The sequence below is a fragment of the Canis aureus genome, chromosome 10, assembly GCF_053574225.1.
Source record: "Canis aureus isolate CA01 chromosome 10, VMU_Caureus_v.1.0, whole genome shotgun sequence".
Classification (NCBI taxonomy): domain Eukaryota; kingdom Metazoa; phylum Chordata; class Mammalia; order Carnivora; family Canidae; genus Canis; species Canis aureus.
The window spans coordinates 76,229,380-76,253,502 of record NC_135620.1 but is presented as its reverse complement, the minus strand read 5'-3'; the positions used below and the strand labels follow the sequence as shown (position 1 = coordinate 76,253,502).

Sequence of the window (24,123 nt, the reverse complement as noted above, 5' to 3'; positions counted from 1 at the left end):
GGAGGACTTGGTGTCCTGGTTCATAGACAGCCACCTTCTCGCTGTGGCCTCCTGTGGCAGAAGGGATAAGGGAGTTCTGTGGTATCACTTTTGTAAGGCTACTAATCCCGCTCATGTGGGTTCCAACCTTATGACCTAATCATGGCTCAAAGGCCCCAGCTCCTAATGCCCTCATGTTGGGGGTTCGGATTTCAACATACAGATCAAAGGGGACACAGATGCTCTGTCTGTAACATTATGTGTTCATCGAATATTTGGTAATATTAAGTAATAAAATAAGTGGATTGATGGGGTATAATTCTAGTCATGTTAAATGTAGAAACCCTTTATATAAGTTTAAAAATAATGTAATGCTTTTTGTTTATCCTAAGCACAAAGAAACTACAAGGGACATACCGGTGCTGGTAAGTCTTATTTACAAATATGCTATGGCCTCTTCTTTGAGGACAAGACCCGTTGGAGGGCAGTAGGGTATCTCCAAGTCCTTGGTTCCTGCAGGTAGGGTAAACGAAAACAATTTTACAAACGTGCTTTGGAGATGTTCGCTCTTCGTTCAAGGTCAGAGTACTAGGAGTCGGAGGGCCATCTGTGGATAGAGCAGTGAGAACTCATTAGGGGAAATGTGTTACGGGAGCCAGAACCCAGCTGCCGGGAATCTTGGGTCTTTTAAGGCTCTGGGAAATCACATAGGAGTAAAGTTTTGGTTAAAAGACTCTCGGGAGATTGTTATTAACCACTGGCCACCTACAAAATCATATTATCAGAATGCATGCAAACTTCCCCAAAGATTGTGTAAGACTCCAAATCATAATATGTTCTTCAATTTCTCTCTAGAGTCATGGGAGCCCACAAAGTGAAGTGAAAGAAACTTTCTGATGCTTCTTGTGTCTAAGGGCCTATGCCTCAGGTAGTTCTATGGCGCAGGACACTCTCACCAGGACCATGACTCCATATATGGGTGAGCTGCTCTGTGCATGAAAATAATATATAGTAAGATGGTTTTCATGGGCAGGGTACGTTTCTCCTATATACAGCCATGGCTAACGGGGGTAGTAATTCCCAATCACCTGAAAACAGCAGGAAAACCCCAGACAAAGGTGGGAATGTGCAAGTGAAGTCTGCTGCAGCAGATGCTGGAAGAAAGAATGAATTATAATATTTTCTGGTAAAATGTATACAGAGCAACACAATCTAACAATCATTCTATCATTAATATTAACTCTCCTTAGCATCAGGATTCTATAGCCTTAGAACACTAATACTCAGCATCCAAAGGCTTTGCTGTCAGTGAGGCAGGTGCCTGCATAGAAGGCCATGTCTCAGTCACATCCTGGACACTGCAGAGCTCCTGCCTGTATACGTAGGCATGAAGATGGACTCATGACATATGACTCAACTCCACAGCTGCCCAATCCCCTTGTGAGCTGAGCCCAGGATCAACTGTCCAAAGATTGGCTGACCAGGGTGCCATTAGAGTGGATAGCAAGGAGATAGTAAGGGCTTAGGCCCAACTGCTTGTCTTTCCACTTGCTGTGTATGGACAAGATAATAAAAATTCTTTGTGGCTCAGTTTCCTTATCTAATAAAATGAGGATAATAATAATAATAATAATAACAACAACAATACCTATCTCATAGGGGTGGATTAAATTAGATACTACTTAGGGAAGTATTGCATACGTATTAGATGCTAATGAAGGAAATCTAACCTCATCCAGCAGGTTAGAAAATACTTCCTTTAGGTAGGTAGGGATATTTATTTATTTATTTATTTATTTATTTATTTATTTTTAAAAATTTTTTTAGGTAGGGATATTTAATATAAGACCTAAATGCTGTGTAGGAATTAGCTTTTAGGTCTTATGTGTCAACATGAAGTTGTGGCATGTCTAAGGAAGCGTAAAAAGGCAAGTGAATCTGGAAAATTAACATTGTGAGGGCGAGGTCAAGATGTGGCTGGGACAGTGTGAAGGGTCAGATAATGCCAAATGTTATGGCCATACAAGGAATATAGACATTATCAGGATAATGGGAAGCCACTGAGCACAGAATAATGACATGGGGACACTGGAGCTTTAGAAACAAGATAGTGGAAGCAAAGTGGACATATGGAGAATGGGTTGAAAAAGGCCAGTGCAAGGATAGGCAGAGAGCGGATCACAATTAAGGGGGATGGGAATATGGAGGTTCATTTTATTTTTCTCTTTGTTTATGTACCTTTGACATTTTTCATACCTACAAAGTCTTGTTGAAAGTGTACAGACAGTGAGCCAATTAGAAGGCTACTGCTGTAGCCCCGGCAAGAGATAATGGTGACCTGAAGTCATGTGGTGGCAGAGGATGAAGATATGGGGATGGATTTGAGAGACGTTTTGGGGGTACAACCAGCAGGGCTTGATGATGGATCTGAGGTTGGGATATAGGGAGTGCTCTGAGTGTAGAATGACACTCACACTTCTGCCTCGCCAATCCAAGTGGATCCAGTGAGAGACAGGGCAACAGATGAAGGGGACCTACTTTGGGGAAGATGTAATGACTCTCACACTGAGCATTTTCATCTTGTGGCATTGGTGCAAACTTCAAGTAGAGGACTTCAGAACACAGTTGGATGTCTCGGTCCTTAAATCCTGGGAGAAGTCTAGTTGCACATACAAATTTGAAGCCATAGGAAAATGCCTGCAAGAGTGTCAATTGATCAAATAGAAAGTCTAGGAGAAACCTTTCTGAGAATAACTCTCAAACCAAGGCTCCTGAGCAGATAGGACATTTAAGGCCAGAAAGTAGGGATATATTTCCATTGTGATAGAAGCGGGGAGAATCAGTGCTCAAGACAGATATGAAGGCAAGGTGGCGGAAGCCTGAGGGAGCATTCATGTGATGACTGCTATTTCTCCATCAATGAGAAGAAGGAGAGTGAGCACTGTGGAAACACATAACGACTTCTGGGAAGCCCAGAGACTTAAGCAGAGGTGAAAAATCATGATTTTCCGTGCCACTCCTATCAAAGTTCATCATTGTTTTTCTTACTGTTTCAAGCTTTTCTTGCATTTTACCTCATATTGTAAGATAGCCCATGATTTGGTAGACAATGAATTACCTTAAACTCAAGTAGATACAGTGTGATTTTTTGCATTATTTTTCCTGATAGGTCTGTGGATACTCAATCAAAAGAATTAAAGCTATCAGACTGGTTTTTTCCTAGGTAAGAATTCTAAATCAAATATGTGAGATCAATCCTTAGATTGCTCAGCAGAAGGTAACAGACGGCAGCAATACTAACTGGCATTGCAACTGCTGGACAGCAGATGGATCCTTGATAACATTTTAAAAAATAAGCAGTGACCAAGATGCATTGAAAATGGACATTAGGGGATCCCTGGGTGGCGCAGCGGTTTGGCGCCTGCCTTTGGCCCAGGGCGCGATCCTGGAGACCCGGGATCGAATCCCACGTCGGGCTCCCGGTGCATGGAGCCTGCTTCTCCCTCTGCCTGTGTCTCTGCCTCTCTCTCTCTCTGTAACTATCATAAATAAATAAAAATTTTAAAAAAATTAAAAAAAAAAAAAAAGAAAATGGACATTAGGGCCCACATCCTCCAGAAATGAGGGTGTAGAATGACAGAAACCCAAAGGCCCTAAAATTATGGCCGGTCAAAGTGTGACATTTGAGATCATCTGGTTGCTTCTCCTCATTTCGCCAATGAGGGAACCAAAGGCCAAATCAGAGGTGGGCCATCTGTGCACTTGACACTTCAATACGGTGGCTTTCCTCTAGCCTCTCTGAGTCCCTCTTCTTACTACACTCACCTGTCTTTCTCCCTCATGCTGCAGGGTTTCAGGACTTGTCCTAATTAAAATTTTGAAAGGAGACATTCAGTTACGACCATGATTGGATAATGGTCTGTGACTCATCCTCCCATGATATCGTAACCGTTGTCAGATCTAATCAGGACACAGAAAGCACACAGATTATTTTAACAGAGAATGTAATATAAAGAATGATTAACTAACATAAAGTTGTTAACTAGGTAACTTGAAAGACCAAAAAGAGTATTCTAAGGTGTCATGGAGGGAAAGATTACAGGAACTATGTTCCTAGGGCCAAAGAAAGGAAAGGAAGAGGCCAAAATTATTAAATCCTAGAAACTTGGAAGGCTTAAACTTAAATGAACTCCATGTGCTGGTATCTCTGAGCTCTTGAAAGGCCTCTTGAGACAGGGAACCAGCCCTCTAGGAAGGGGCACTGGGAGGCTGGGTTTGCAAGTATCAGAAAAGCTGAAATCTGGACTCAACTGCTAGTCCGGGAAGGAACTGCTGTATGTGGGTCTTGCAGGAATGGGAGGTGGTGAGGAGCCCCCTGGAAACAGGAAAGAGCAAGTTCCTTCTTCCTCCAGTGCCCTGTATTAGCAGAGCCTTACAGGGTGCCCGCTGGCAGAGGGCAAATGTGGCTTGCTGAGTATAGTGTTGGGGGTTTAGTCAGGAAAGATGCTAGCTTGTTAGGAGGCACAGGATCCCCCTAACAAGACAGTTAAGGCGTATCCTTGTAACAGGGTGATGATTTATCCCAACAATGGAACAAAGGAGAAAACCATATAATCATTTACACAGATTCCAAATAAGCGACTGATAAATTTCAATTCCCACAGCATATTTTTTAAACAATAGAAATTTATTTCCTCCCACTTCTGAAGGCAGGACGTGGAAGATCAAGGTGTTGGCAAGTTTGGGTTGTCCTGAGGCCTCTCTCCAGGACTTGCAGAAGGCTTTCTGACTGCAGTATTCTCACAGGGACTTTCCTCAGCGCAAGCATCCTTGGTGTCTCTTTCTCTTCTTTTAAGGACACCAGTTCTATTGAATTTGGGCTGGATCCTTATGACCTCGCTTAACCTCAATTACCTCTCTAAAGGCTCTGTCTCCAAATAGTCACGATGGAGATGAGGGCTTAACATATGAATTTGAGGGAGACAGCATTCAGTCCATAACTAGTTCTGAAATAGTCAATAGCATTTTTTTCTTCCAAAAGCACTTCAATTTCCATTGCAATTTTCATTTTCTAATTTGATGACCATCAAGATTGAACACTTTCATATGACTATTGGCCATTTGGATATTCACTTCTGTAAAATGCCATTTATATCTGTGGATTTCCTTTCAGCTTTCTTGTTAGCATCCTTGGATGCACAAAATTTTATTTTCTGATGAAGTCTAATTTATCTACTTTTTTTTTCTTTTAGTGCCTGTGCTTTTCATGCCACATCTAAGAAATGATTGCTAAATCCAAGGCTGTGAAAATGTACTGTAGTTTTCTGAGAAGAGTTTTATCATTTTTACTCTTCTATTTGGCTCTTTGATCCATTTAGAGTTAATTTTTGTATATGATAGAAGAGTCCAACTTTCTTTTTTTTTTTAGTGCAGGTATCCTACTGTCCCAGCACAATTTGTTGAAAAGACTATTTTCCCCCATTGAATGGTCTTCCCACCCTTTACTTAAAGTTAACTGATCATAGTTGTATGGGTTTATTTACAGACTCGATTCTGTTCCATCGATCTATATGTCTATCCTTATGTCAATACCACATTGTTTTGATAGTTGTATCTTTGTAGTAGTTTTGAAATCAGGAAGTGCGAGTCCTCCAATTTGTTCTTTATTTTTCTTTTCCTGATTGTTTTGCCCATAAAATTCCTTATGAAAAAAAATAAAAGGCAGTTGGAAAATCGATAGTGTATTTGTTTCCTAGGGCTGTTGTAACAAATTGCCTACAAACTACATGACTTAAAAACATAAATTAATTTTTTCACAGTTCTGGAATCCAGAAATCCAAAATCCCAAGTTATCAGCAGGGCCATGATCCCTCCGAAAGCCCCAGGGAAGAATTTTTCCTGCCTCTTGAAGTTTCTGGTGGCCCCAGGCCTTTGGCTTGTGAGAGTGGAACACCAGTCTCTGCCTCTTTCTTCATATGGCCTTGCCTGTGTCGCTCTTCTATGTGCTCTTTATCTTCTTATAAGGACACCGATCGTTGGATTTACAGGCCTAACCTAATTCAGAATGACCTCATCATAATTAATTGCATATGCAAAGACACTATTTCCAAATAAGATAACATTCTGAAGCTCCAAGTGGATTTGAATTTGGGGGGAGGAGTCACAATTCAACCCACTACATGTAAGAATTATACTGAATCTCTAGATCACTTTCTTGGGTGTATTGTCATCTTCACAATGTAGGTCTCCAATCCATAAACATGGATGTCTTCCCATTTATCTAGGCCTTCTTTAATCTTTCCCAACGTTTTACAGTTTTCATTGTACAGTCTTGTGCCTCCTTTGGCTCTGTGTATTCCTAAATATTTTATTCTTTTTGTTCCTATCATAAATGACATTGTTTTCTTAATTTTATTTTCAGACAGTCCATTCCCAGTGTGTGGAAACAGCGAATGATTTTTTTTCATGTTAATCTTGTATCCTGCAACAATTATTAGTTCTAATAGATTATTTTTGTAGATTTCATAGAATTTTTACTAATAGAGATCATTTTACTTCTTCCTTGGTTGGATGTCTTTTATTTCCTCTTGCCCAACTGCTCTAAATCTCCAGTATAATGTTGAATGGAAGTGGATAAAACAGCTTGTCTTGTTCCTAATTTTAGAGAGGAAAGCTTTCAGTCTCTAAAAAATAAGTATGATGGGCCCCTGGGTGATTCAGTCAGTTAAGTGTCCAACCCCTGATTTTGGCTCAGGCATGATCTCAGTGTCATGAGATCAAGCCCCGTGTCAGGCTCGGTGCTGAGTGTGGGACCTGCTTGGGATTCTCTCCGTCCCTCTCTCTCTGCTCCTACTGCCCCCCACTTGGGTATGCATGCTTTTTCTCTATTAAAAAAAAAAGTATGATGTCAGCTGTGAGTTTTGCATAGATGCCATTTATCATGTAGAGGGATTTCCCTTTATTCCTAGTTTGTAGAATATTTTTATCATGCAAGAATGTTTTTCAAAACATTATATGCTTTCACTCATATGGAGAATATAAAAAAATGAGAGATTGAAGGGGAAAGGAGAGAAAAATCAGAAAAATCAGAGAGGGTGACGGAACATAAGAGACTCCTAACTCTGGGAAACGAACAGGGGTAGTGGAAGGGAGGTGGGCGGGGGGTGGGGGGACTGGGTGACGAGCACTGAAGGGGGCACTTGACGGGATGAGCACTGGGTGTTAGACTATATGTTAGCAAATAGAACGCCAATAAAAATACATATATAAAAAATAAAAAGAATGTTTGTCAAATGCCTTTTCTGCATGACTTAAGATGATCATGTAGGTTTTTTTCTTTCATTTTATTAATATGGTATTTTATATTGATCAGCATGTGTATGTTGAACCAGCCTGCGTTCCTGGGAATAAATCTCACTTCAGATTTTATTTATTTTTCAAAAGATTTTATTAATTTATTCATGAGAGACAGAGAGAGAGAGAGAGAGAGAGAGAGAGGCAGAAACACAGGCAGAGGGAGAAGCAGGCTCCATGCAGGGAGCCCGACGTGGGACTCGATCCTGGGTCTCCAGGATCACGCCCTGGACCGAAGGCAGGCACTAAACTGCTGAGCCACCTGGGCTGCCCCTCACTTCAGATTTTAATATGCTATTGGATTCAGTTTTGTAAAATTTTGTTGAGGATTTTTTCATTTTTATTCATAATAGATATTGATCTATCATTTTCTTGAGGTGTATTTTTCTGGCTTTTGTACCAGTAATGCTGGCCACATAATGAGTTAGAAAGTATTCTCTCCTTTTCAATTTCTTTGGAAGACTTTGAGGATGATTGATGTCAATCTGTTAAATGTTTGGTAGAATTTACCAGGGAAGCCATCAGGTCCTGGGTTTTTCTTTGTGGGGAAATTTTGATTACTGATTCACTTCTTTTTACTTGTTCTCTTGTCTTGTTCTAGGTCTTTAAGATTTTCTACTTCTTGGGATGCCTGGGTGGCTCATCGGTTGAATGTCTGCTTTAGGCTCAGGGCATGACCCCGGGGTCCCAGCATCGAGTCCTATGTCGGGCTCCCTGCATGGAGCCTGCTTCTCCCTCTGCCTGGGTCTCTGCTTCTCTCTGTGTCTCTCATGAATAAATAAATAAAATCTAAAAAAAAAAAAGATTTTCTATTTCTTCTTCAACTAGTTTTGGTAGTTTGTGTGTTTCTAGGAATTTATCCATTTCGTCTGTGTTATCTAGTAAACTCTTGTGCAGTTGCTTTTGGTATTCTCTTATAATGTTTTACTGTCTGTAAGGCCCATAGTAATGTCCCCACTTCCATTCCTGATTTTAATAATTTGAGTCACTTATAGATTTTTTTGGTTTTGGTCAATCTAGTTAAAGATTTGTCAATTTTGTTAATATTTTCAAAGAACCAACTTTTGGCTTCATTAATTCTATCATTTTTTTCTCTTCCTCTATGTCAGTTGTCTCTGCTCCAGTCTTTATTATTTCTTCCTTCTACGTGCTTTGGGTTTAGTTTGCTGATTTTTTCTAGTTCTTTAAGGTGGAAGGTTAGGCAATTATATATTTCTTTTTTTTAATGGATATTCTTTAAAACTTTTAAAAAGATTTTATTTATTTATTCATGAGAGACCACAGAGAGAGGCAGAGACATAGGCAGAGGGAGAAGCAGGCTCTCCGTGGGGACCCCGACATGGGACTCGATCCCAGGACCCCAGAGTCACGCCCTGAGCTGAAGGCAGATGCTCAACCGCTGAACCACCCAGGTGCCCCATTATTGATTTCATTCCATTCTCAATGAAAAAAGATAGTTTGAAAGTTTCCAAGTATCTTAAGTTTATTGAGATATGTCTTATGGCTTAACATATGATCTATCCTGGAAAATGTCCCATGTGTATTTGAGAAGAATATGAATTCTGTTGTTGGTTACAGTGTTCCATGTCTGATTCTTCTTCTGCCTGCCCAAATCTGCTGTTGAAATCCAATGGCAAGTTTGTTTGTTTGTTTTCAGCCATTTTACTTCTCAGCTCCAGGATTTCTATGTGGTTCCTTTTATAATTTCTCTTTATTCACATTCCCTATTTGTTAAGCTGTTGTCCTCCTGGTTTCCTTTAGTTCTTTATCCATGGTTTTCTTTGGCTCTTTCAGCACATTTAAAATAGTTAAAATATTGTTCTAGTAAGCCCAATGTCTGGGCTTCCCTAGGGATAGTTTTTATTAATTTTTTCCCTATGAATGGACCATACATTCTTGTTTCTTTGCATGCCTCATAACTTTTAGTTGAAAACTAGACATTTTGTATATTATGATATGGTTGCTTTGGATGTCTTTCGCCTGCTCAGAGTCGTTCTTGCTTACTGTGGATTGCAGCTGCTTTGTATGTTTAGTGACTTTTTCAAACCGTTTTTAAAGACTGAATTCTTTGTCTTGTTTGGTCTGAGAAGTCCCTGTTCCTTTAGCTTGTGGTCAGCTAGTGGTTTGGCAGAGATATCCTTAAATGACTAGAGCCAGAGTGGTGGTGTTGATGGTAGTTGGAAGGTTATTGGAGAAGAAGGAGAAGGACGAGAAGAAGGAGGAGGAAAAGAAAAAGAAGAAGAAGAAAATAATCTCCCTCTTGTAAAAACTGACTCTGTATTTGAGCCCTCAACACAGTTCAGCTGTTTACAACTTTGCCTTAGCCTTCACTTCCTGCTTGCACTGAGAGCCTAAGTATCAGCCAGAGGTGAAACCTTAGGATCTTCAGGGATCTTTCCTGAGCATGTAACCTGCTCTGAACATGTGCATGGATTTCTCAATTCCTCATTATACATGGGATCTTGTCAAAGCCTTTACTTTTCAAAGAACTCTCTTTCAAACCTTTCCTCCCAGGCTTTCAGCGTATCCAGTGTTTATTCCAACTGTGGTGGCAGGGCTTCTTCCATTTTAAAATGTTTTCAAGGATTGCCCCCTACTTAGCCACTTTTCCCTTTTGAGAGAGTTCTGAGTTAAGTGAAACAAAGGAGAGCACTAGGAATCCATTCCTTTGGAGAGCTCTCAGGTCAAAACGGACAAACACAATTCCTTCAGAATTAGACCCACTCTTCTTCCAGAAGCAGATACTCACACTGACACGTGATCTGCTGTTTTCAATACCACTGCCACACTCGGAGGGAGTTGGTGTAAGGCTAAGTTAAAATACTGCAAAGCTTTCCTTCTCCTATTGTGTTGTCATCCTTTCCTTAATTTTTGCTTGACTGCTCTAAAATTTTGGCTATTTTCCAGAGTTCGGACAAAGTTGCTTCTGACTGTATGCAGTAATATTAGCCTGGCAGCATTTTAGAGTATGAAACTGGAAAGCTCATTTTTCAAAATGTGGTATCTGAAAATAATAAATGTTAAAAAGTCTAAGACTGGGAGATTTTGTTCAAACACAGGTAATATTACTTTAGGCTTTGGGTGACATTTTAACGGTGTCCTCAAAAGATTTTTGGAATCACAGTATAACTAATCTGTACATGTACTTTTGTAATGATCTGACCATTTCTGACAAGCTGTTCTCCTGTTTATTGTAACCATCAAGGCTTTGGATTAGAAGAAAGGAAATGCTGCAACCAGACACACTTTATTCATTAGTAACATCTACCAGTTTTATTAAAAGATATACTGTTCATAATTGTTATGTCTTTCTTACAGTAAATCCATGAACCTGACTAATACCAGCTGGTCGGCTCCAATTGTGTGGAAAGGCACTTTTGATGAAGAAGTATTGGAAAAGTATTATGCAAAACATAAAATCACTGTGGGATTGACTGTATTTGCTGTAGGCAGGTAGGTAATGGCAAATGTCCTTTACATTCAAGCTTCTTACTGTAGAAAATGAGAGATTATAGGAGCACCAAAAAAAAAGAAAAATCAAAGAATCAAAACACTTTTTCTTTGGAAAAAAATCACAATTATCAAGGAAGTCTGGCAAAGAAAAAGTTTGACACAAATTACCAATATTAGGAAAGAAACATAGTATATCACCTCAGAACTGGCAGACATCAAAGGGAAAATCAGAGACTACTACACTCTACATATACATGTGAAAACTTCAGTGAAACGGACCTTGACAACACAGTCACAACCCACCCAAAATGAAAGTGATCACTTCAGTAGCTCTTTATCTGTTGAGGAAATAGAATTCATAATTTAAAAAACTCCCAAGGTCTCCATGCCCAGATGGTTTCATCGGAAAATTCTACCAAATATTTAAAGAGTTAACATCAGTTCTATGTAATCTCTTTCAAAAAATAGAAGAGAAAGAAACAACACTTTCCAATTCATTTTATGAAGCAAGTGCTGCTCTAATAACAAAATCATACCCAAAAAAGTATTAAGTTGAACAGTGTACATATTACCCATTAAAATTATAAATTTCATCAACTTTATAGTAACTCATTATTAAATATTGATAGTAATTTATTCTTTTTTTAATAGACCTTTTTTTTTTAAAAAAAGTTTTATTTATTTTTTAGTAATCTCTACACCCGATGTAGGGCTCAAACTCACAAGTCACATGGTCTTCTGACTGAGCCAGCCAGGCACCTCTGATAGTAATTTATACTTAAACAGAAGATAACTCAGAAGAGGAAGGAAGGAAGGAGGAATCCTTACCAAAGAAACTTCTGTGTACCTCTTTCCCAGATCCATTCCGATCCCTCTCCATTGCTGCTCCACAATCTGTAAGAGGGCACAGTGAGTGACCCCATGCCAGGGCAGTGCTCTTACTTTCAGGACACAGATGGAGTTTCTGCTTCCTTTCCACGCCCCTTCAGTAGAACACACTTAGAAGAGTCCAATGTAAGTGAAGGACACTGAAACCAAAGCTTCATTAACTTTATCGTAAAATCCCCTTTTTGTGTGTTAAGGAGCCTCTGAAAGTCTCAGGAATTAATGGCATCAGGTGCCTCTGAAATTAGGAGTATAGGTGGAACCAAAAACAGAAGGATAGATTGAAAGTACCTATACAGGGGTGCCTGGGTGACTCAGTGGTTGAGTGTGTGCCTTCAGCCCAAGGCGTGATCCCTGAGTTCTGGGATCGAGTCCCACATCAGGCTCCCTGCATGGAGCCTGCTTCTCCCTCTGCTTGTGTCTCTGCCTCTCTCTCTCTCTCTCTCTCTGTCTCTCATGAATAAATAAATAAAATATTTTTAAAAAAAGCTCTGCCTTTGGCTCAGGGTCCTGGGATCAAGTCCCAAGTCGGGGTCTCTGCTCAATGGGAAGTCTACTTCTCCCATTGCCTCATTCTCTCTCTCAGATAAATATATTAAATCTTTAAAAATAAATTAATTAACCTTACCTAAGAAAACATCAGAACCCAAATTGAGGATCATTCTATAAAATACCTGATCAGCACTCTTCAGGGTCAGGGTCATGAATGACAAGGAGAGAAACTGAGGAGCCTAAGGAGGCTAAAGAAACAAAATGATGAAATGCAATGTGTATCCTGGATTGGCACTTGGAAACTAAAAGGCTATTAGGGTAAAAATGGGTGAAATTAAAATAAAATCTGTGATTTAGTTATAGTATTTACCCACTGGTAATTTCCTAGTTCTGACGAATGTACCATGGTTATATAAGATAATAACATGAAGGTGGGTAGACTGCATATGAGAAATCTCTATAGGGATCCCTGGGTGGTGCAGCGGTTTGGCGCCTGCCTTTGGCCCAGGGCGCGATCCTGGAGACTCGGGATCGAATCCCACGTCAGGCTCCCGGTGCATGGAGCCTGCTTTTCCCTCTGCCTGTGTCTCTGCCTCTCTCTCTCTCTCTGTGTGACTATCATAAATAAATAAAAAATTAAAAAAAAAGAAATCTCTATAATATGTTTGCACTTGTTCTGTAAATCTAGTATCATTCCAAAATAGAAAATTAAAAAAAATTTTTTTAAGTTCACAATTGTGTGAGACAATAATAACCTGACAATAACCCTTTTTTCTTGTAAGTGCCTAACACTAGCTTTTGATCCCTGAGACATCCATGTCAAAGACATCCAACTCAAATAAACATATTGCCAGCCTTGACTGTACAGCCAGGCTGTCCATCCCATGAGATTCCCCTTTTAGAAAGGCCTGGGTAACCTATGTAACTGATCACTTGAGTGACCCTGTGTTTTCCTTCCTTGCACTTTCATTGTTTCTCTTCAGTTTTAAATAGAAAAACCCTAGGCACTCCACCCCTTAAAGGCAGGAGCCTCAAGGTCCCCCCTTCTCGCTCCCTACCTACGACCTCGTTCTGTGGCCCTGCACTTACCCTGTACCCCTGTACCAGGACTGAGTAATAAACCTTGTTTTGTCAAAGTTCTCTGATGGCTGTTGCTGAGGTGCAGCTTGTAAGTGTCTTAAGAACCACTAGGGCTGGTCCAGCCCAACACTGGCTCTGGTAGAGGAAATGTCTGTGGGGGTCTCACCGCAAGCAACAGGGCCAAGGTGGGTCACAGGCATTCCTGGCCAATAAGATTACTACCAAAGGCTGAGAACAACAACAACAACAAAAAATAGCCCTATATTATTATACTAGACACAAAAATTAATTCAAACAAATAACTAACTTAAAAGTGAAAGTTAAAACGATAAAGGAACTAGAAGAAAATATAGGAGCATATTTTCACTACTTTGAGGAGGCAACCATTTCTGAAACATAATACAAAAGCACTAACCATAAAGAAATGTAGATAAACTGTATTTCTTTGGATTTGAGTTGCTAGCTTCCAACTCAGTAGAATATTTTAAGTGATATCTTTCATAATTTATCTTACTTTAGTTATTAAATTGCCATAATTTTTAGATATTCCAAACTAGAGAGTTTTTCTCCCAGCTCCATCTGCTATGTTTCTTAAAAATTAGGTCAATATTCAGAATGTATTTTTAATGATTATATAAACATTATTTGAAGCTGAGGCGTGTATGATTACCCTTCCTTTTTTAAATTTACCTGACGCCATTTATTACTCTGAAAATTTTCAATGGTTGGAGAGCCCAGAAATGAGAAAGTTTTGTTTTCTAATCCAGCAATCTTAGCACCATATTAAAAAGCCATGAGACACAGTGCAGATAGTGGGGTACTGACTATGCTACCTCAAACACTTCTGCCTAACTGTCCTCGTAAAGAAAGCCGCAGACACCAATCATGGCTCTTGCAATGACCCAAGACCCTCTTGCCTACAACCTGCAAAGCAAGCTCCCTCTTCTCTGATAATCCTGAAGACTCTGGCTCTCATCTTGCACCGGGCTCTGTGCTGTTTCCTGATCTCACCAAGTTTCATTCCCTCTCATGAGGGGGATTTTCTCTCCTATAATCCACAGAGCCCCATCAGGAAGAAGAAAGACAAATGACTTCACTTGCTTTTACACTGCTTAAATATAACTCAAGAAGTATATCTAATATTTGGTTTGCTTACTAGCATGTTTGGACAAGCTACAGCCAGTGTAATTTAAGTAGCATATGTTCCATCAAAATATAAGACAAGGAACTTATTCATTTCTTATTTGTTTCACAGATATATTGACCACTATTTGAAGAAATTTATATCATCTGCAGATATGTTTTTCATGGCTGGCCATAAAGTCATAATTTATGTTCTGATAGATGACTTATCCAGGATGCCTTGGATACAGCTGAGTCGCCTCCGTACGATCAAAGTATTTGAAATAAAGCGAGAGAAGAGATGGCAAGACATCAGCATGATGCGCATGAAGACTATTAGTGAACATGTTGTGAATCATATCCAGTATGAAGTTGACTTTCTCTTCTGCATGGACGTGGATCAAATCTTCATAGGGAAATATGGGTTGGAGACTCTGGGGGAGTCTGTGGCTCAGTTACATGCCTATTGGTACAAGGAAGATCCTAAAGAGGTGCCATATGAAAGGAATGAGTCATCAGAAGCATATATACCTATTGGTATGGGAGATTTTTATTACCATGCTGCTGTGTTTGGCGGCACTCCCATCCAAGTACTTGATATTGCCAGGGAGTGCTTAAAAGGAATCATGAATGACAAGAAAAACAGCATTGAAGCAGTGTGGCATGATGAAAGCCACTTAAACAAGTATTTCTTTCTCCATAAACCTACTAAACTCTTATCACCAGAATATTGCTGGGATTATGGTAGAATGAATGGTCTTTATTATCCAAATATCAAACTCTATTGGGCCGTCAAGGATTATAAAAATCTTAGGGTGATAACATAATTATATAGCACCTTCTTCAAATTTCTGAAATTCAGAGCATCTTTTTGTCTTATTCTTTAGGAAATCAGCACTTGATAAATTTTAGCACTAAAAAAGAATCACTAACAAAATGGCAAGACCACCAGCACTGCATACTCACACTTTTCCTTGTATTCATTTTGAATTGTATAACATGGGATACAGCAGTTGCAGAATGAATGTATTGACATCAGATAGAGATACGTGATTTCATATCCTGTGTGAATGTCGAGTAAATATTATTTTTTGGATCACACTGAACAAAATAAAATCTGTCACAAGAAAATGAAACCTTAAATATCTTTATTGATCTATGTGGATACACATTTCTCATATTGCTTAAGAAAGGGGACTGTCTAGAGGTGTAGATAAGAATTCACTGTAACGATAATAATGTTCTCTCCATGTAAAACATCCAAGGTGTTAAGGCTGCCACCAGATGGGCAGAAAACTACTTAGGAAACTTTGAGTCATTCAAAAAGAACTGTATTTAAAACTACAACATTGTCGTAAAAACTAATTGAAGAAAAAATTAAAAATATAGAGAGAAAATTGAAAGCCTCCCCTTTACTCCCCCCTTGATAATCTATCCTTCAATACTCCTTTTATGTGCATTTACATACCCACCACATGAATATGCACACACACACACACTTATTCAATATTTTATACAAACTGATCTATACCACACCTATGCACATACACGCACACACACAGATTTTATCAGTAGTCAGGGTCCAGTTGGGAAAACAGATTCTATTATTCTTGGTATTTTAAACAGTGGGGATTTAATGCAGGGAATTGGACGTATAAACAAGGTAATAACAGCCAAGGAGCACACAAGAGAGAAGCAGCCTATAATTAGTTTTTCCTGAAGGCAGTGCAGTCCAAAGGCTGAAGGAAAAATTGTAGAATGTCCAGAAAGAGCTGGAACCTAGCATGAGTTGCCTGGCGTGAATGCGGACAACAAAGAGAGGAGTCCCAGTCGCTTTTAACGATGTCATCCAAGAAGACAGAGACAGGAGGGAAATATATAGACTTTTCTCCTTCTCCTACCCTGTCTGCTTTCTACTGTCCAGTGCTATCCACGAATCAGATGTGAGGGAGTCCGGGAGATGTAGGTCCCTGCCATACTGAGCAGAGCGTGGGAAAAGTGAGAGAGAAATCTGATGGTAAACAGATAAGTGGCTACCATAGTTCACCCATTTTGCCACAAAACACCCATACTCCTCCTTCTACCCATGCTTCACTCCCATAAAACAACTTCATGTTTCTACCTTGCAGAATTCAACCAACTTTTTATACATAACCACTTCCTTCCCAAGAGGGTGAAACACAAAGTACTACCTGACATCGTTTCCTTCCTCATGTCCGGGAACCCAAGATGATATGAGGTTCTCCCTCAGGACTGCACATGGTTCTTCAAAGTTTGGTGAACTCTGATCTAAACTGTAAAGAAGGGCAGCCCCGGTGGCTCAGCGGTTTAGCACCGCCTTTGGCCTGGGGCCTGATCCTGGAGACCAGGGATCAAGTCCCACGTCGGGCTCCCTGCATGGAACCTGCTTCTCCCTCTGCCTGTGTCTCTGCCTCCCTCTGTGTGTGTGTCTCTCGTGAATAAATAAATAAAATCTTTTAAAAAAATAAACAAACTGTAAAAAAAAAAAAAGAATAACTAACACTCCTCATTTAAAAAAAAAGGAGGAGGAGCAGGAAAAAGGGAAAATAATTGGTTAACACATAAAAAGGTACATATAGAGAACAATATATACTGATATGTGTAATATAAAAACACCTGCCTGCTGTAGTCCTCACTTCCGCAGCCAGTTCTAAGGTCAGGTTCCTGTTGACCACGTCTTTCTTCCACCACCAACTCTATTGTTCTTTACCCTCTGCTAGAAGCTCCGCTGAATAGGGTTCTTTACTAGTGACATGACATAAACCTCTTCCCTGTGGGATCTGAGTCTTTAGTGGGCCTATTCATTCGCTTGCCATGGTTTTCCCTTAACAAGGACTGTTGGATAACATAGTTTAATAGGTTCCCAGAGAACACCTTGAATTCTAACTATAGCCCTCATGTGAAATAGCAACCTGCTTTCGTCTTGATAACTGTGATCAGTTTCCTGATCCAGTGTAGAGACCCCTTCTCTGGATGTTGATTCAGCATGATGAGAATGCAAAATGGCTAGGGGAAGTCTCAGGTCCCAATTTAATGAGACTAACAATCACTTTGTTTCCTTATGCACTAAGACCTCCAAACTCACTGAGCCCAAGGTTGCAGAGAGGGAAGTGAAAATTGTTCTAGTAGATTATTTGGCGTAAATGTAAAAGAAAGCCTCACATCTCTACTTGCTAGTTCCAGGACCCATGCATCCTGGCTTGAGGAAGACAATATGATATAATGACCATTATTTTAAGATATATCCCATACTTTTAGGACAGCACCCCAACCTCACCAAATGTTGTCTTACAGCTGATACTGTGAGTCTTCTTGAGGCCATTTCATAATGTTAGATGCTTTTGGGTCATGAGTTACATGGTAAGATCGGTGAATTCCATGGACAGGAGCCTATTGTTGCACTTGACAATAAAATCTATCTCCTTGCCAGAGACTATGAATAAAACATTCTGGGGCAGCCCAGGTGGCTCAGTGGTTTAGCACCACCTTCGGCCCAGGGCGTGATCCTGGAAACCTGGGATCGAGTCCCACGTCGGGCTCCCTGCATGGAGCCTGCTTCTCCCTTTGCCTGTGTCTCTGCCTCTCTCTCTCTCTCTCTCTCTCTCTCTCGAAAAAATAAATAAAATCTTAATAAAATAAAATAAAATAAAACATTCTGTAAGCCCACAAGTGGTGCTGCTGGCAGAAGCACTATGGAAAAGGAAGGTATGTCTGTACTCAGAATATATTTGCTTGGGGACACATTTCTTCCCCTTCCTTGATGAAAAAAGATCCAATGTAACTACTATGCCACCAGTGGCCAGACAGTCCCTCAGAAGAAAGGAGTCATAAGATGCACTCAGAGTGGCCTTTGCTCTTGGTGGTTTGCACATTTAGCAGCAGAGAAAGCCAGATTCTCATTGATGGAAGGAAGTTTTTCTTACTGAGCTACTGGATAGCTTCCATCCCTGCCACTAAGGCCACTTTGTACATGGGTCATCACAAAAGCACTGTGTGGCTGCAAAAAAGAGGCTGACTGATATCATAGAACAGATTTTTCTCTACTTGATTACAGAGAGCCTCCTCTACTAAGATTGCTCTTTGATGAGGATTTTCATGAGATACTCACAGCCTTGCACTCTGTTCCTATTTCAGAAGCCCATAAAGGACCTCAGTATTTCTTGTCACCAATTTTTCTACCTGCCTGAGTACAATCTTATGGAAATTACTTCCACTGATAACGGATTACACTGCAAATATCCAAGTGTTTAGTTAGTTGGATCAGAAAGCATTAAGTTCATGGTGGGTAGGAGAGGTCATAGTTCAAGCAAAATTTAGAATCTTATGTGTCCAGTGAATAGATACTTCTCTACCTGGCTACACAAAATGCTCTATCTAGTATCTATATTTGCAACTTTAACCTGACAAGGGGCAGAGATCCTTGCTCTGCAGTCTATCTTACATGGAGCCTTCTCTTGCTCCGAGTCTCTCTCAAAACGGGCAGGGTATTGGTTTCTCAATATACAGGTCAGAGTGGCACTCAAGTACAATATATGTTGCTTCCTATATCCAAAAAGTCCCACCGAGCTTTACACCTACTCTTATTTGTTGATAAGTGGTGCAAGGTGCAGGAACTTGCCTAGAGCCAATAACACTACATACTCCGCAGAAATCTCACTGATGTGTCAGGCACCTGATTTTTTCTTCCATCACCTGGCATACATTTGTATTAGCATGACATCTGGGATTCTTGCTGCTTTCTGCTCAAAATGCAAAGCATGGTGTTAACAATGGTATCCTGTAAGAGGTGCAGGTGGTCAAGGAGGCTGTGGACTGTATTATGATAACTCAGGAGAGTTTGTGTAACTCTGAGGTTTACTGAGGCCTCCGTCAGGTAAAACCAAACTGCTTTTGATAATCCATTCTAACTGGTATAAGGAAAAATATCTGTCACCCACAGACCAAATACCAGGGACTGTGTTCATTTGCTCGAGCAAAAATACAACACTAGAAGTAGCTGTAATTGGAGTCACCACTTAACGAACTTTATAATGATTCCCAGGCATTCTACAAATATAGATGGAAATATGATGATACAACTTGACTGGTTTGCATATTTTATGGTCAAACAGGCAAGGATATTAATAAATCTCAGGGAAGTGTACCTGTGTCAGTAACATCCGAACTTTAGCTCAATTCAATATTATATTCCATTCATCTCAATCTAATATCAATAGATATTAAACAAGGATGTAATAGAAATCAACAGCCTGCAGTGTTCAAGTATTTAATGGTGATCTTTACAATCTCCACAGGGAGGTCTTCTTATTATATGGCTTTTGATTTACTATTTTAATAAGAAAGCCTTTTCCATTGGCTTCATTTTGACCCTTCTTACCACATTAGCCCTTACACCATGAGTCAGAGACTAATGTAAATACTTCAGTAGTTGCTGAATGTAAATATTTCAACCATGAATTCAGGAATTTAGAAACCATAGAGTGGCTCTTCTATATGATGGGACCACTGTGAGATAAACTCAGGGTGGAATTTAATTTATCCTCTATTCTCCATAAGCCCTCACTCTGTTTAGTAGATCACAATGCTATTTTCATCTTTTAGAAATTGTCAACTCTGAGCTAGTGTAAATTCTGCATTTTCCTTCAAGGATACAGTCATCCTACTAAATGACCACAGGTCCTCTCTTGAGGCAACATAGACTCCTCTTCAATCAAGAGACTCCCGGTCTGTAAACTGGCTGAGGTACGGGAACATGATGAGATACTATAACTTGTTGACAATTCAACTCAGGTTTCTGCTCACCAGGTCTAGGGTTACCCCAATAATGTAAATCCCATAATTCTCACTGAAATCTGAGAGTCCATTTCAATATCAGTATGTCCCCACACTGATTCATTTCTCAAGGACTTAATGAAGGAGAGAGTCCTCTGAGCGCCCCCAACTCCACCCGGGAACATTGTTGAGGGGAAGGAGATGGTGTGAGCACAATGAATTCGCTTCAGCATTTCTGTCTCCCTAAACATTTGGATTTCTTCTTCTACATCATGCCAGAAAAGCTATGATATCTTAGCCTCATTGAATGTAGGTTACCACTGAATTCAAATTTCAGTTAACATCCAAGAAAACTCTTAGAACCACTTATAACTGACAAGGACAACATATTAAATCCAGAATGTCAGGTAAATGTACCTGTTTTAATGACTTCAGAACTTCAGATCAATCCAATATTCTACTCTATTCATCCCAATCTAATATCATTAGAATCCATTCTCGCATGTGTTTCCCTACTAATACAAATAAGCAAGAGCTTGAAATTCTTTTAATGTACCTATCCCCTACTGGAACAGACCTTGAATCACCTCCATGAGGCATGCTGTTTCTGACTCTAGGTATTAGGTCTTCATGCAATGAGAACAGGCATCACCTTGTAAATCCAATATCTTGGTTGAGACCTTTATGGTATCTTTAAGCAAGGAAAGGCTTATTTTCTCAGAGAGTTGAAGGGGAGTTGTTTCCACTGACAAGAGAAGCTCAGAAGGATTAGAATTACAAGCTCTCAGATTCTTCTGAATCCACCCAAATGTTCTCGTTCCAAATATAGGGGTCCCAGTCTTTCCAAATTCTCTAATTTTAACATGAGACTTTTTTCCCACATTTGTATTTAAATTCCATTTAGTTAACAATACACTGTAACATTCGTTTCAGATGTAGAACCTAATGATTTGTCACTTACATACAACACCCAGTGCTCATCACAAGTGCCCTCCTTAATCCCCATCCCTCCACCCACCTCCCTCCAGTAACCCTGTTTGTTCTCTATAGTTAAGAGTCTGTTTTCTGGTTTGCCACCCTCTTTTTTTTTTATCCTCTATGTTTATCTGTTTTCTTTTTAAAATTCCACATGAGTGAAATCTTATGTTATTTGTCTTTCTCTGACTTAATTTTGCTTAGCATTATACTCTCTAGCTCCATCCACATCATGACAAGATTCCATTCTTTTTGATGGTTGTGTAATATCCCACTGTATACATATACCACCTCTTCTTTATCCATTCATTAGTTGATAGACATCTGGGCTCTTTCCCATAATTTGGCTATTGTCGATAATGCTGCTATAAGCATCAGGATGCCTGTATCCCTTTGGATCAGTATTTTTGTACCGTTTGGGTAAATACCTAGTAGTGCAATTGCTGGGTTGTAGGGTAGCTCTATTTTTAACTTCTTTTTTTTTAAGATTTTATATATTTATTAATGAGAGACACAGAGATGTAGGCAGAAGGAGGAGCAGACTCCATGCAGGGAGCCCAATGTGGGACTCGATCTCAAGACCATGGGGGCACACCCTGAGCCAAAGGCAGAAACTCAACCGCTGAGCCACCCAGGCGTCCCTATTTTTAACTTCTCGAGGAACATCCATACCATTTTCCAGAGTGGCTGCACTGCATTCCCACCAATACAAGACACTTTTTGAAGTTTTATGTAAAGTTTATATTCTAATTATGTATATCACATCATTCAATTTGCGGCCTTATCCTCAGACATGTGTGCCTTATGGCTACATGTGCATATGTACACATGCATGCACAGGCTCCAAAGAAACCATCTTGGTCTGGCCCAAGCCTTGAGCTGAAATTTCCAATTTTTAGACTTAACGTTTTGTTTCTGTAAACTCTCTAGAACAGTCAGAAGCAGCAATCCCATCTCAAAGACCTTGCACTTGTTATGGCCACAATGGCGAGTACAGTACCTATGACGCCCTAAAGTCTTCCCTTCAACGTACTTCCTATCAAGCAATAATAATGACAAAATAATTTAAATAGTTATGATGTCACTACATGCCACAGATTTCTGGTAACCCACAGTAGGACAGGATTCTATATGATAGACAAGCAGATGAGCAACCCAAAACCAGAATCCCACTTTGAGAGACTCTTTCTTAGGGCCCTTGGTAGATATAGTTGGCAAATGTAAATATTAGTATCCCCTCTCTGTGTTCACGCCCATTTTACATTGCCCCAGTTGATGTTCTCCAACAGACATGTGAATACAGACCAGCAAGCCCCCAACCAACTGACCAACTGCGCGCTCCCCCTTCTGACATCAGCTAAGCCTGGCCCAACCCAGATCAGCCTCTAGACCCATGAGCAAAAATAATGCATCATTGCTTGACTAAGGTTTGAGTGGGTTGAGTGGGTTGTTATACAGCAAAAATTGTTATCAGAGCCCTACTAGTCTTAGGAAATATTATCAGTCAGGGTCCAATCAGGAAAATCAGGGTATTTCAAATGAGAGATTTTAATTTGAGAACTGGTTACACAGGTGATAGGACTGCTAAGGAGCCAGATGGGACAGTGAGGAAATTGAGAAGCTGTGACTACCCCGAGAGCCAGAGCAGCACAGGAAGGAGGTGGTGGCACCAAAGGTTGAGAGCCGGGGCCATTGTTGGGGCTGGAACCCATTGCTACCACAAAGGGCACAGCTATCTGGTGGGAACTACAGTCACAGAGTGGACTTTAACTTTGGCTTTATGCTTTTTCTTTAAGCTCTCTAGTGCCATTAGATACAGCCACTTCACCTACCTGTTGGTCCTTAATTTCTTTATGTCCTTCATTTTGTTAAGTACGTTAGTATATGTGCACAGCACAGTACCTGGTGCATAAGTATCATAGGAGTCATCATTATCATATATTTTGCCCCAAAGCCTTTGCCTTTGATGTGCATCTAAGTCATGGGAACCCAGGGACAATGTTTACTACTATATTCCACAGGGTGCCAGAACCCTATCTCTGAATACTAAAGTGGTTTTTAAAAAACTGACTTTAGACCCAAACAAGGCCTGAAAACCAACTCTAGATTCCTCCTATTTCCCTAAAAGTATGTGCTTACAAACCCTCACTCTGGCACCCAAACATGAATATGTTGGGGCATTGATACTGATTCTGATTCATCCAGACAGAGAAAGAACTTGTGAAATGGCATGTTGGGTAAAAATATGGACCCGTCAAATCTTAGCAGCCTTACACAAAAACAAGTTTCTCACTCACCCTACATATGCAAGTGAGGGCTGGAGCCAGAAGTCTGCTCCAAGTTACCAGCTGCAGACCCAGAACAATGGAGAGTCCACTATCTGTGATAGTTCTTGTCACAGTGTCAAGGGAAGAGACATACCGGAGAATCACGCAGGGGCTCTTCGGTGCCTCAGCCTGGAATGATCACATGCCCTTGCTAAATGCAAAAGGGTTAGAAAGTAGTGATGAGTGACAGCAATGTTTACTACAGAAGAGTAGGAAGCAGTTCACCATCCTTAGCAAGTAACTGCTGGAAAAGAAATATAAATGGAGGGGATCCCCGGGTGGCTCAGTGGTTTAGTGTTTGCCTTCCACCCAGGGAGTGATCCTGGAGACCCGGGATCCAGTCCCACTTTGGGCTCCCTGCATGGAGCCTGCTTCTCCCTCTGCCTGTGTCTCTGCCTCTCTCTCTCCGTCTCTCAGGAATAAATAAAATCCTTTTTAAAAATTAAAACAAGGAAATACAAATGGACAGTACGCAGATTGTGTATTTCCTTTTTTTTATAAATTTATTTTTTATTGGTGTTCAATTTGCCAACATATAGAATAACACCCAGTGCTCATCCCGTCAGTGCCCACCTCAGTGCCCATCACCCACTCACCCCCACCCCCCGCCCACCTCCCCTTCCACCACCCCTTGTTCGTTTCCCAGAGTTAGGAGTCTCTCGTG

General features: G+C 40.3%; 1 protein-coding gene across 1 annotated transcript; it reads left to right on the top strand.

The window, feature by feature from the left end:
• Nucleotides 1–371: 371 nt before the first annotated feature.
• Nucleotides 372–15,500, top strand: LOC144322782 (N-acetyllactosaminide alpha-1,3-galactosyltransferase-like). Its single transcript, XM_077913143.1, has 4 exons — nucleotides 372–404; nucleotides 3,149–3,202; nucleotides 10,651–10,785; nucleotides 14,498–15,500. Exons 3-4 carry the CDS (start codon nucleotides 10,658–10,660, stop codon nucleotides 15,189–15,191), a joined length of 822 nt encoding a protein of 273 aa, XP_077769269.1. The 5' UTR covers nucleotides 372–404; nucleotides 3,149–3,202; nucleotides 10,651–10,657; the 3' UTR covers nucleotides 15,192–15,500.
• Nucleotides 15,501–24,123: the final 8,623 nt, after the last annotated feature.

What these genes read in the sequence shown, in the direction of transcription:
- LOC144322782 (XM_077913143.1), top strand. Translation starts at nt 10,658, where the DNA reads ATGAACCTGACTAATACCAGCTGGTCGGCTCCAATTGTGTGGAAAGGC. An exon ending in ACTGTATTTGCTGTAGGCAG is followed by an intron (nt 10,786 to 14,497) that starts GTAGGTAATGGC and finishes TTTGTTTCACAG; the next exon opens with ATATATTGACCACTATTTGA.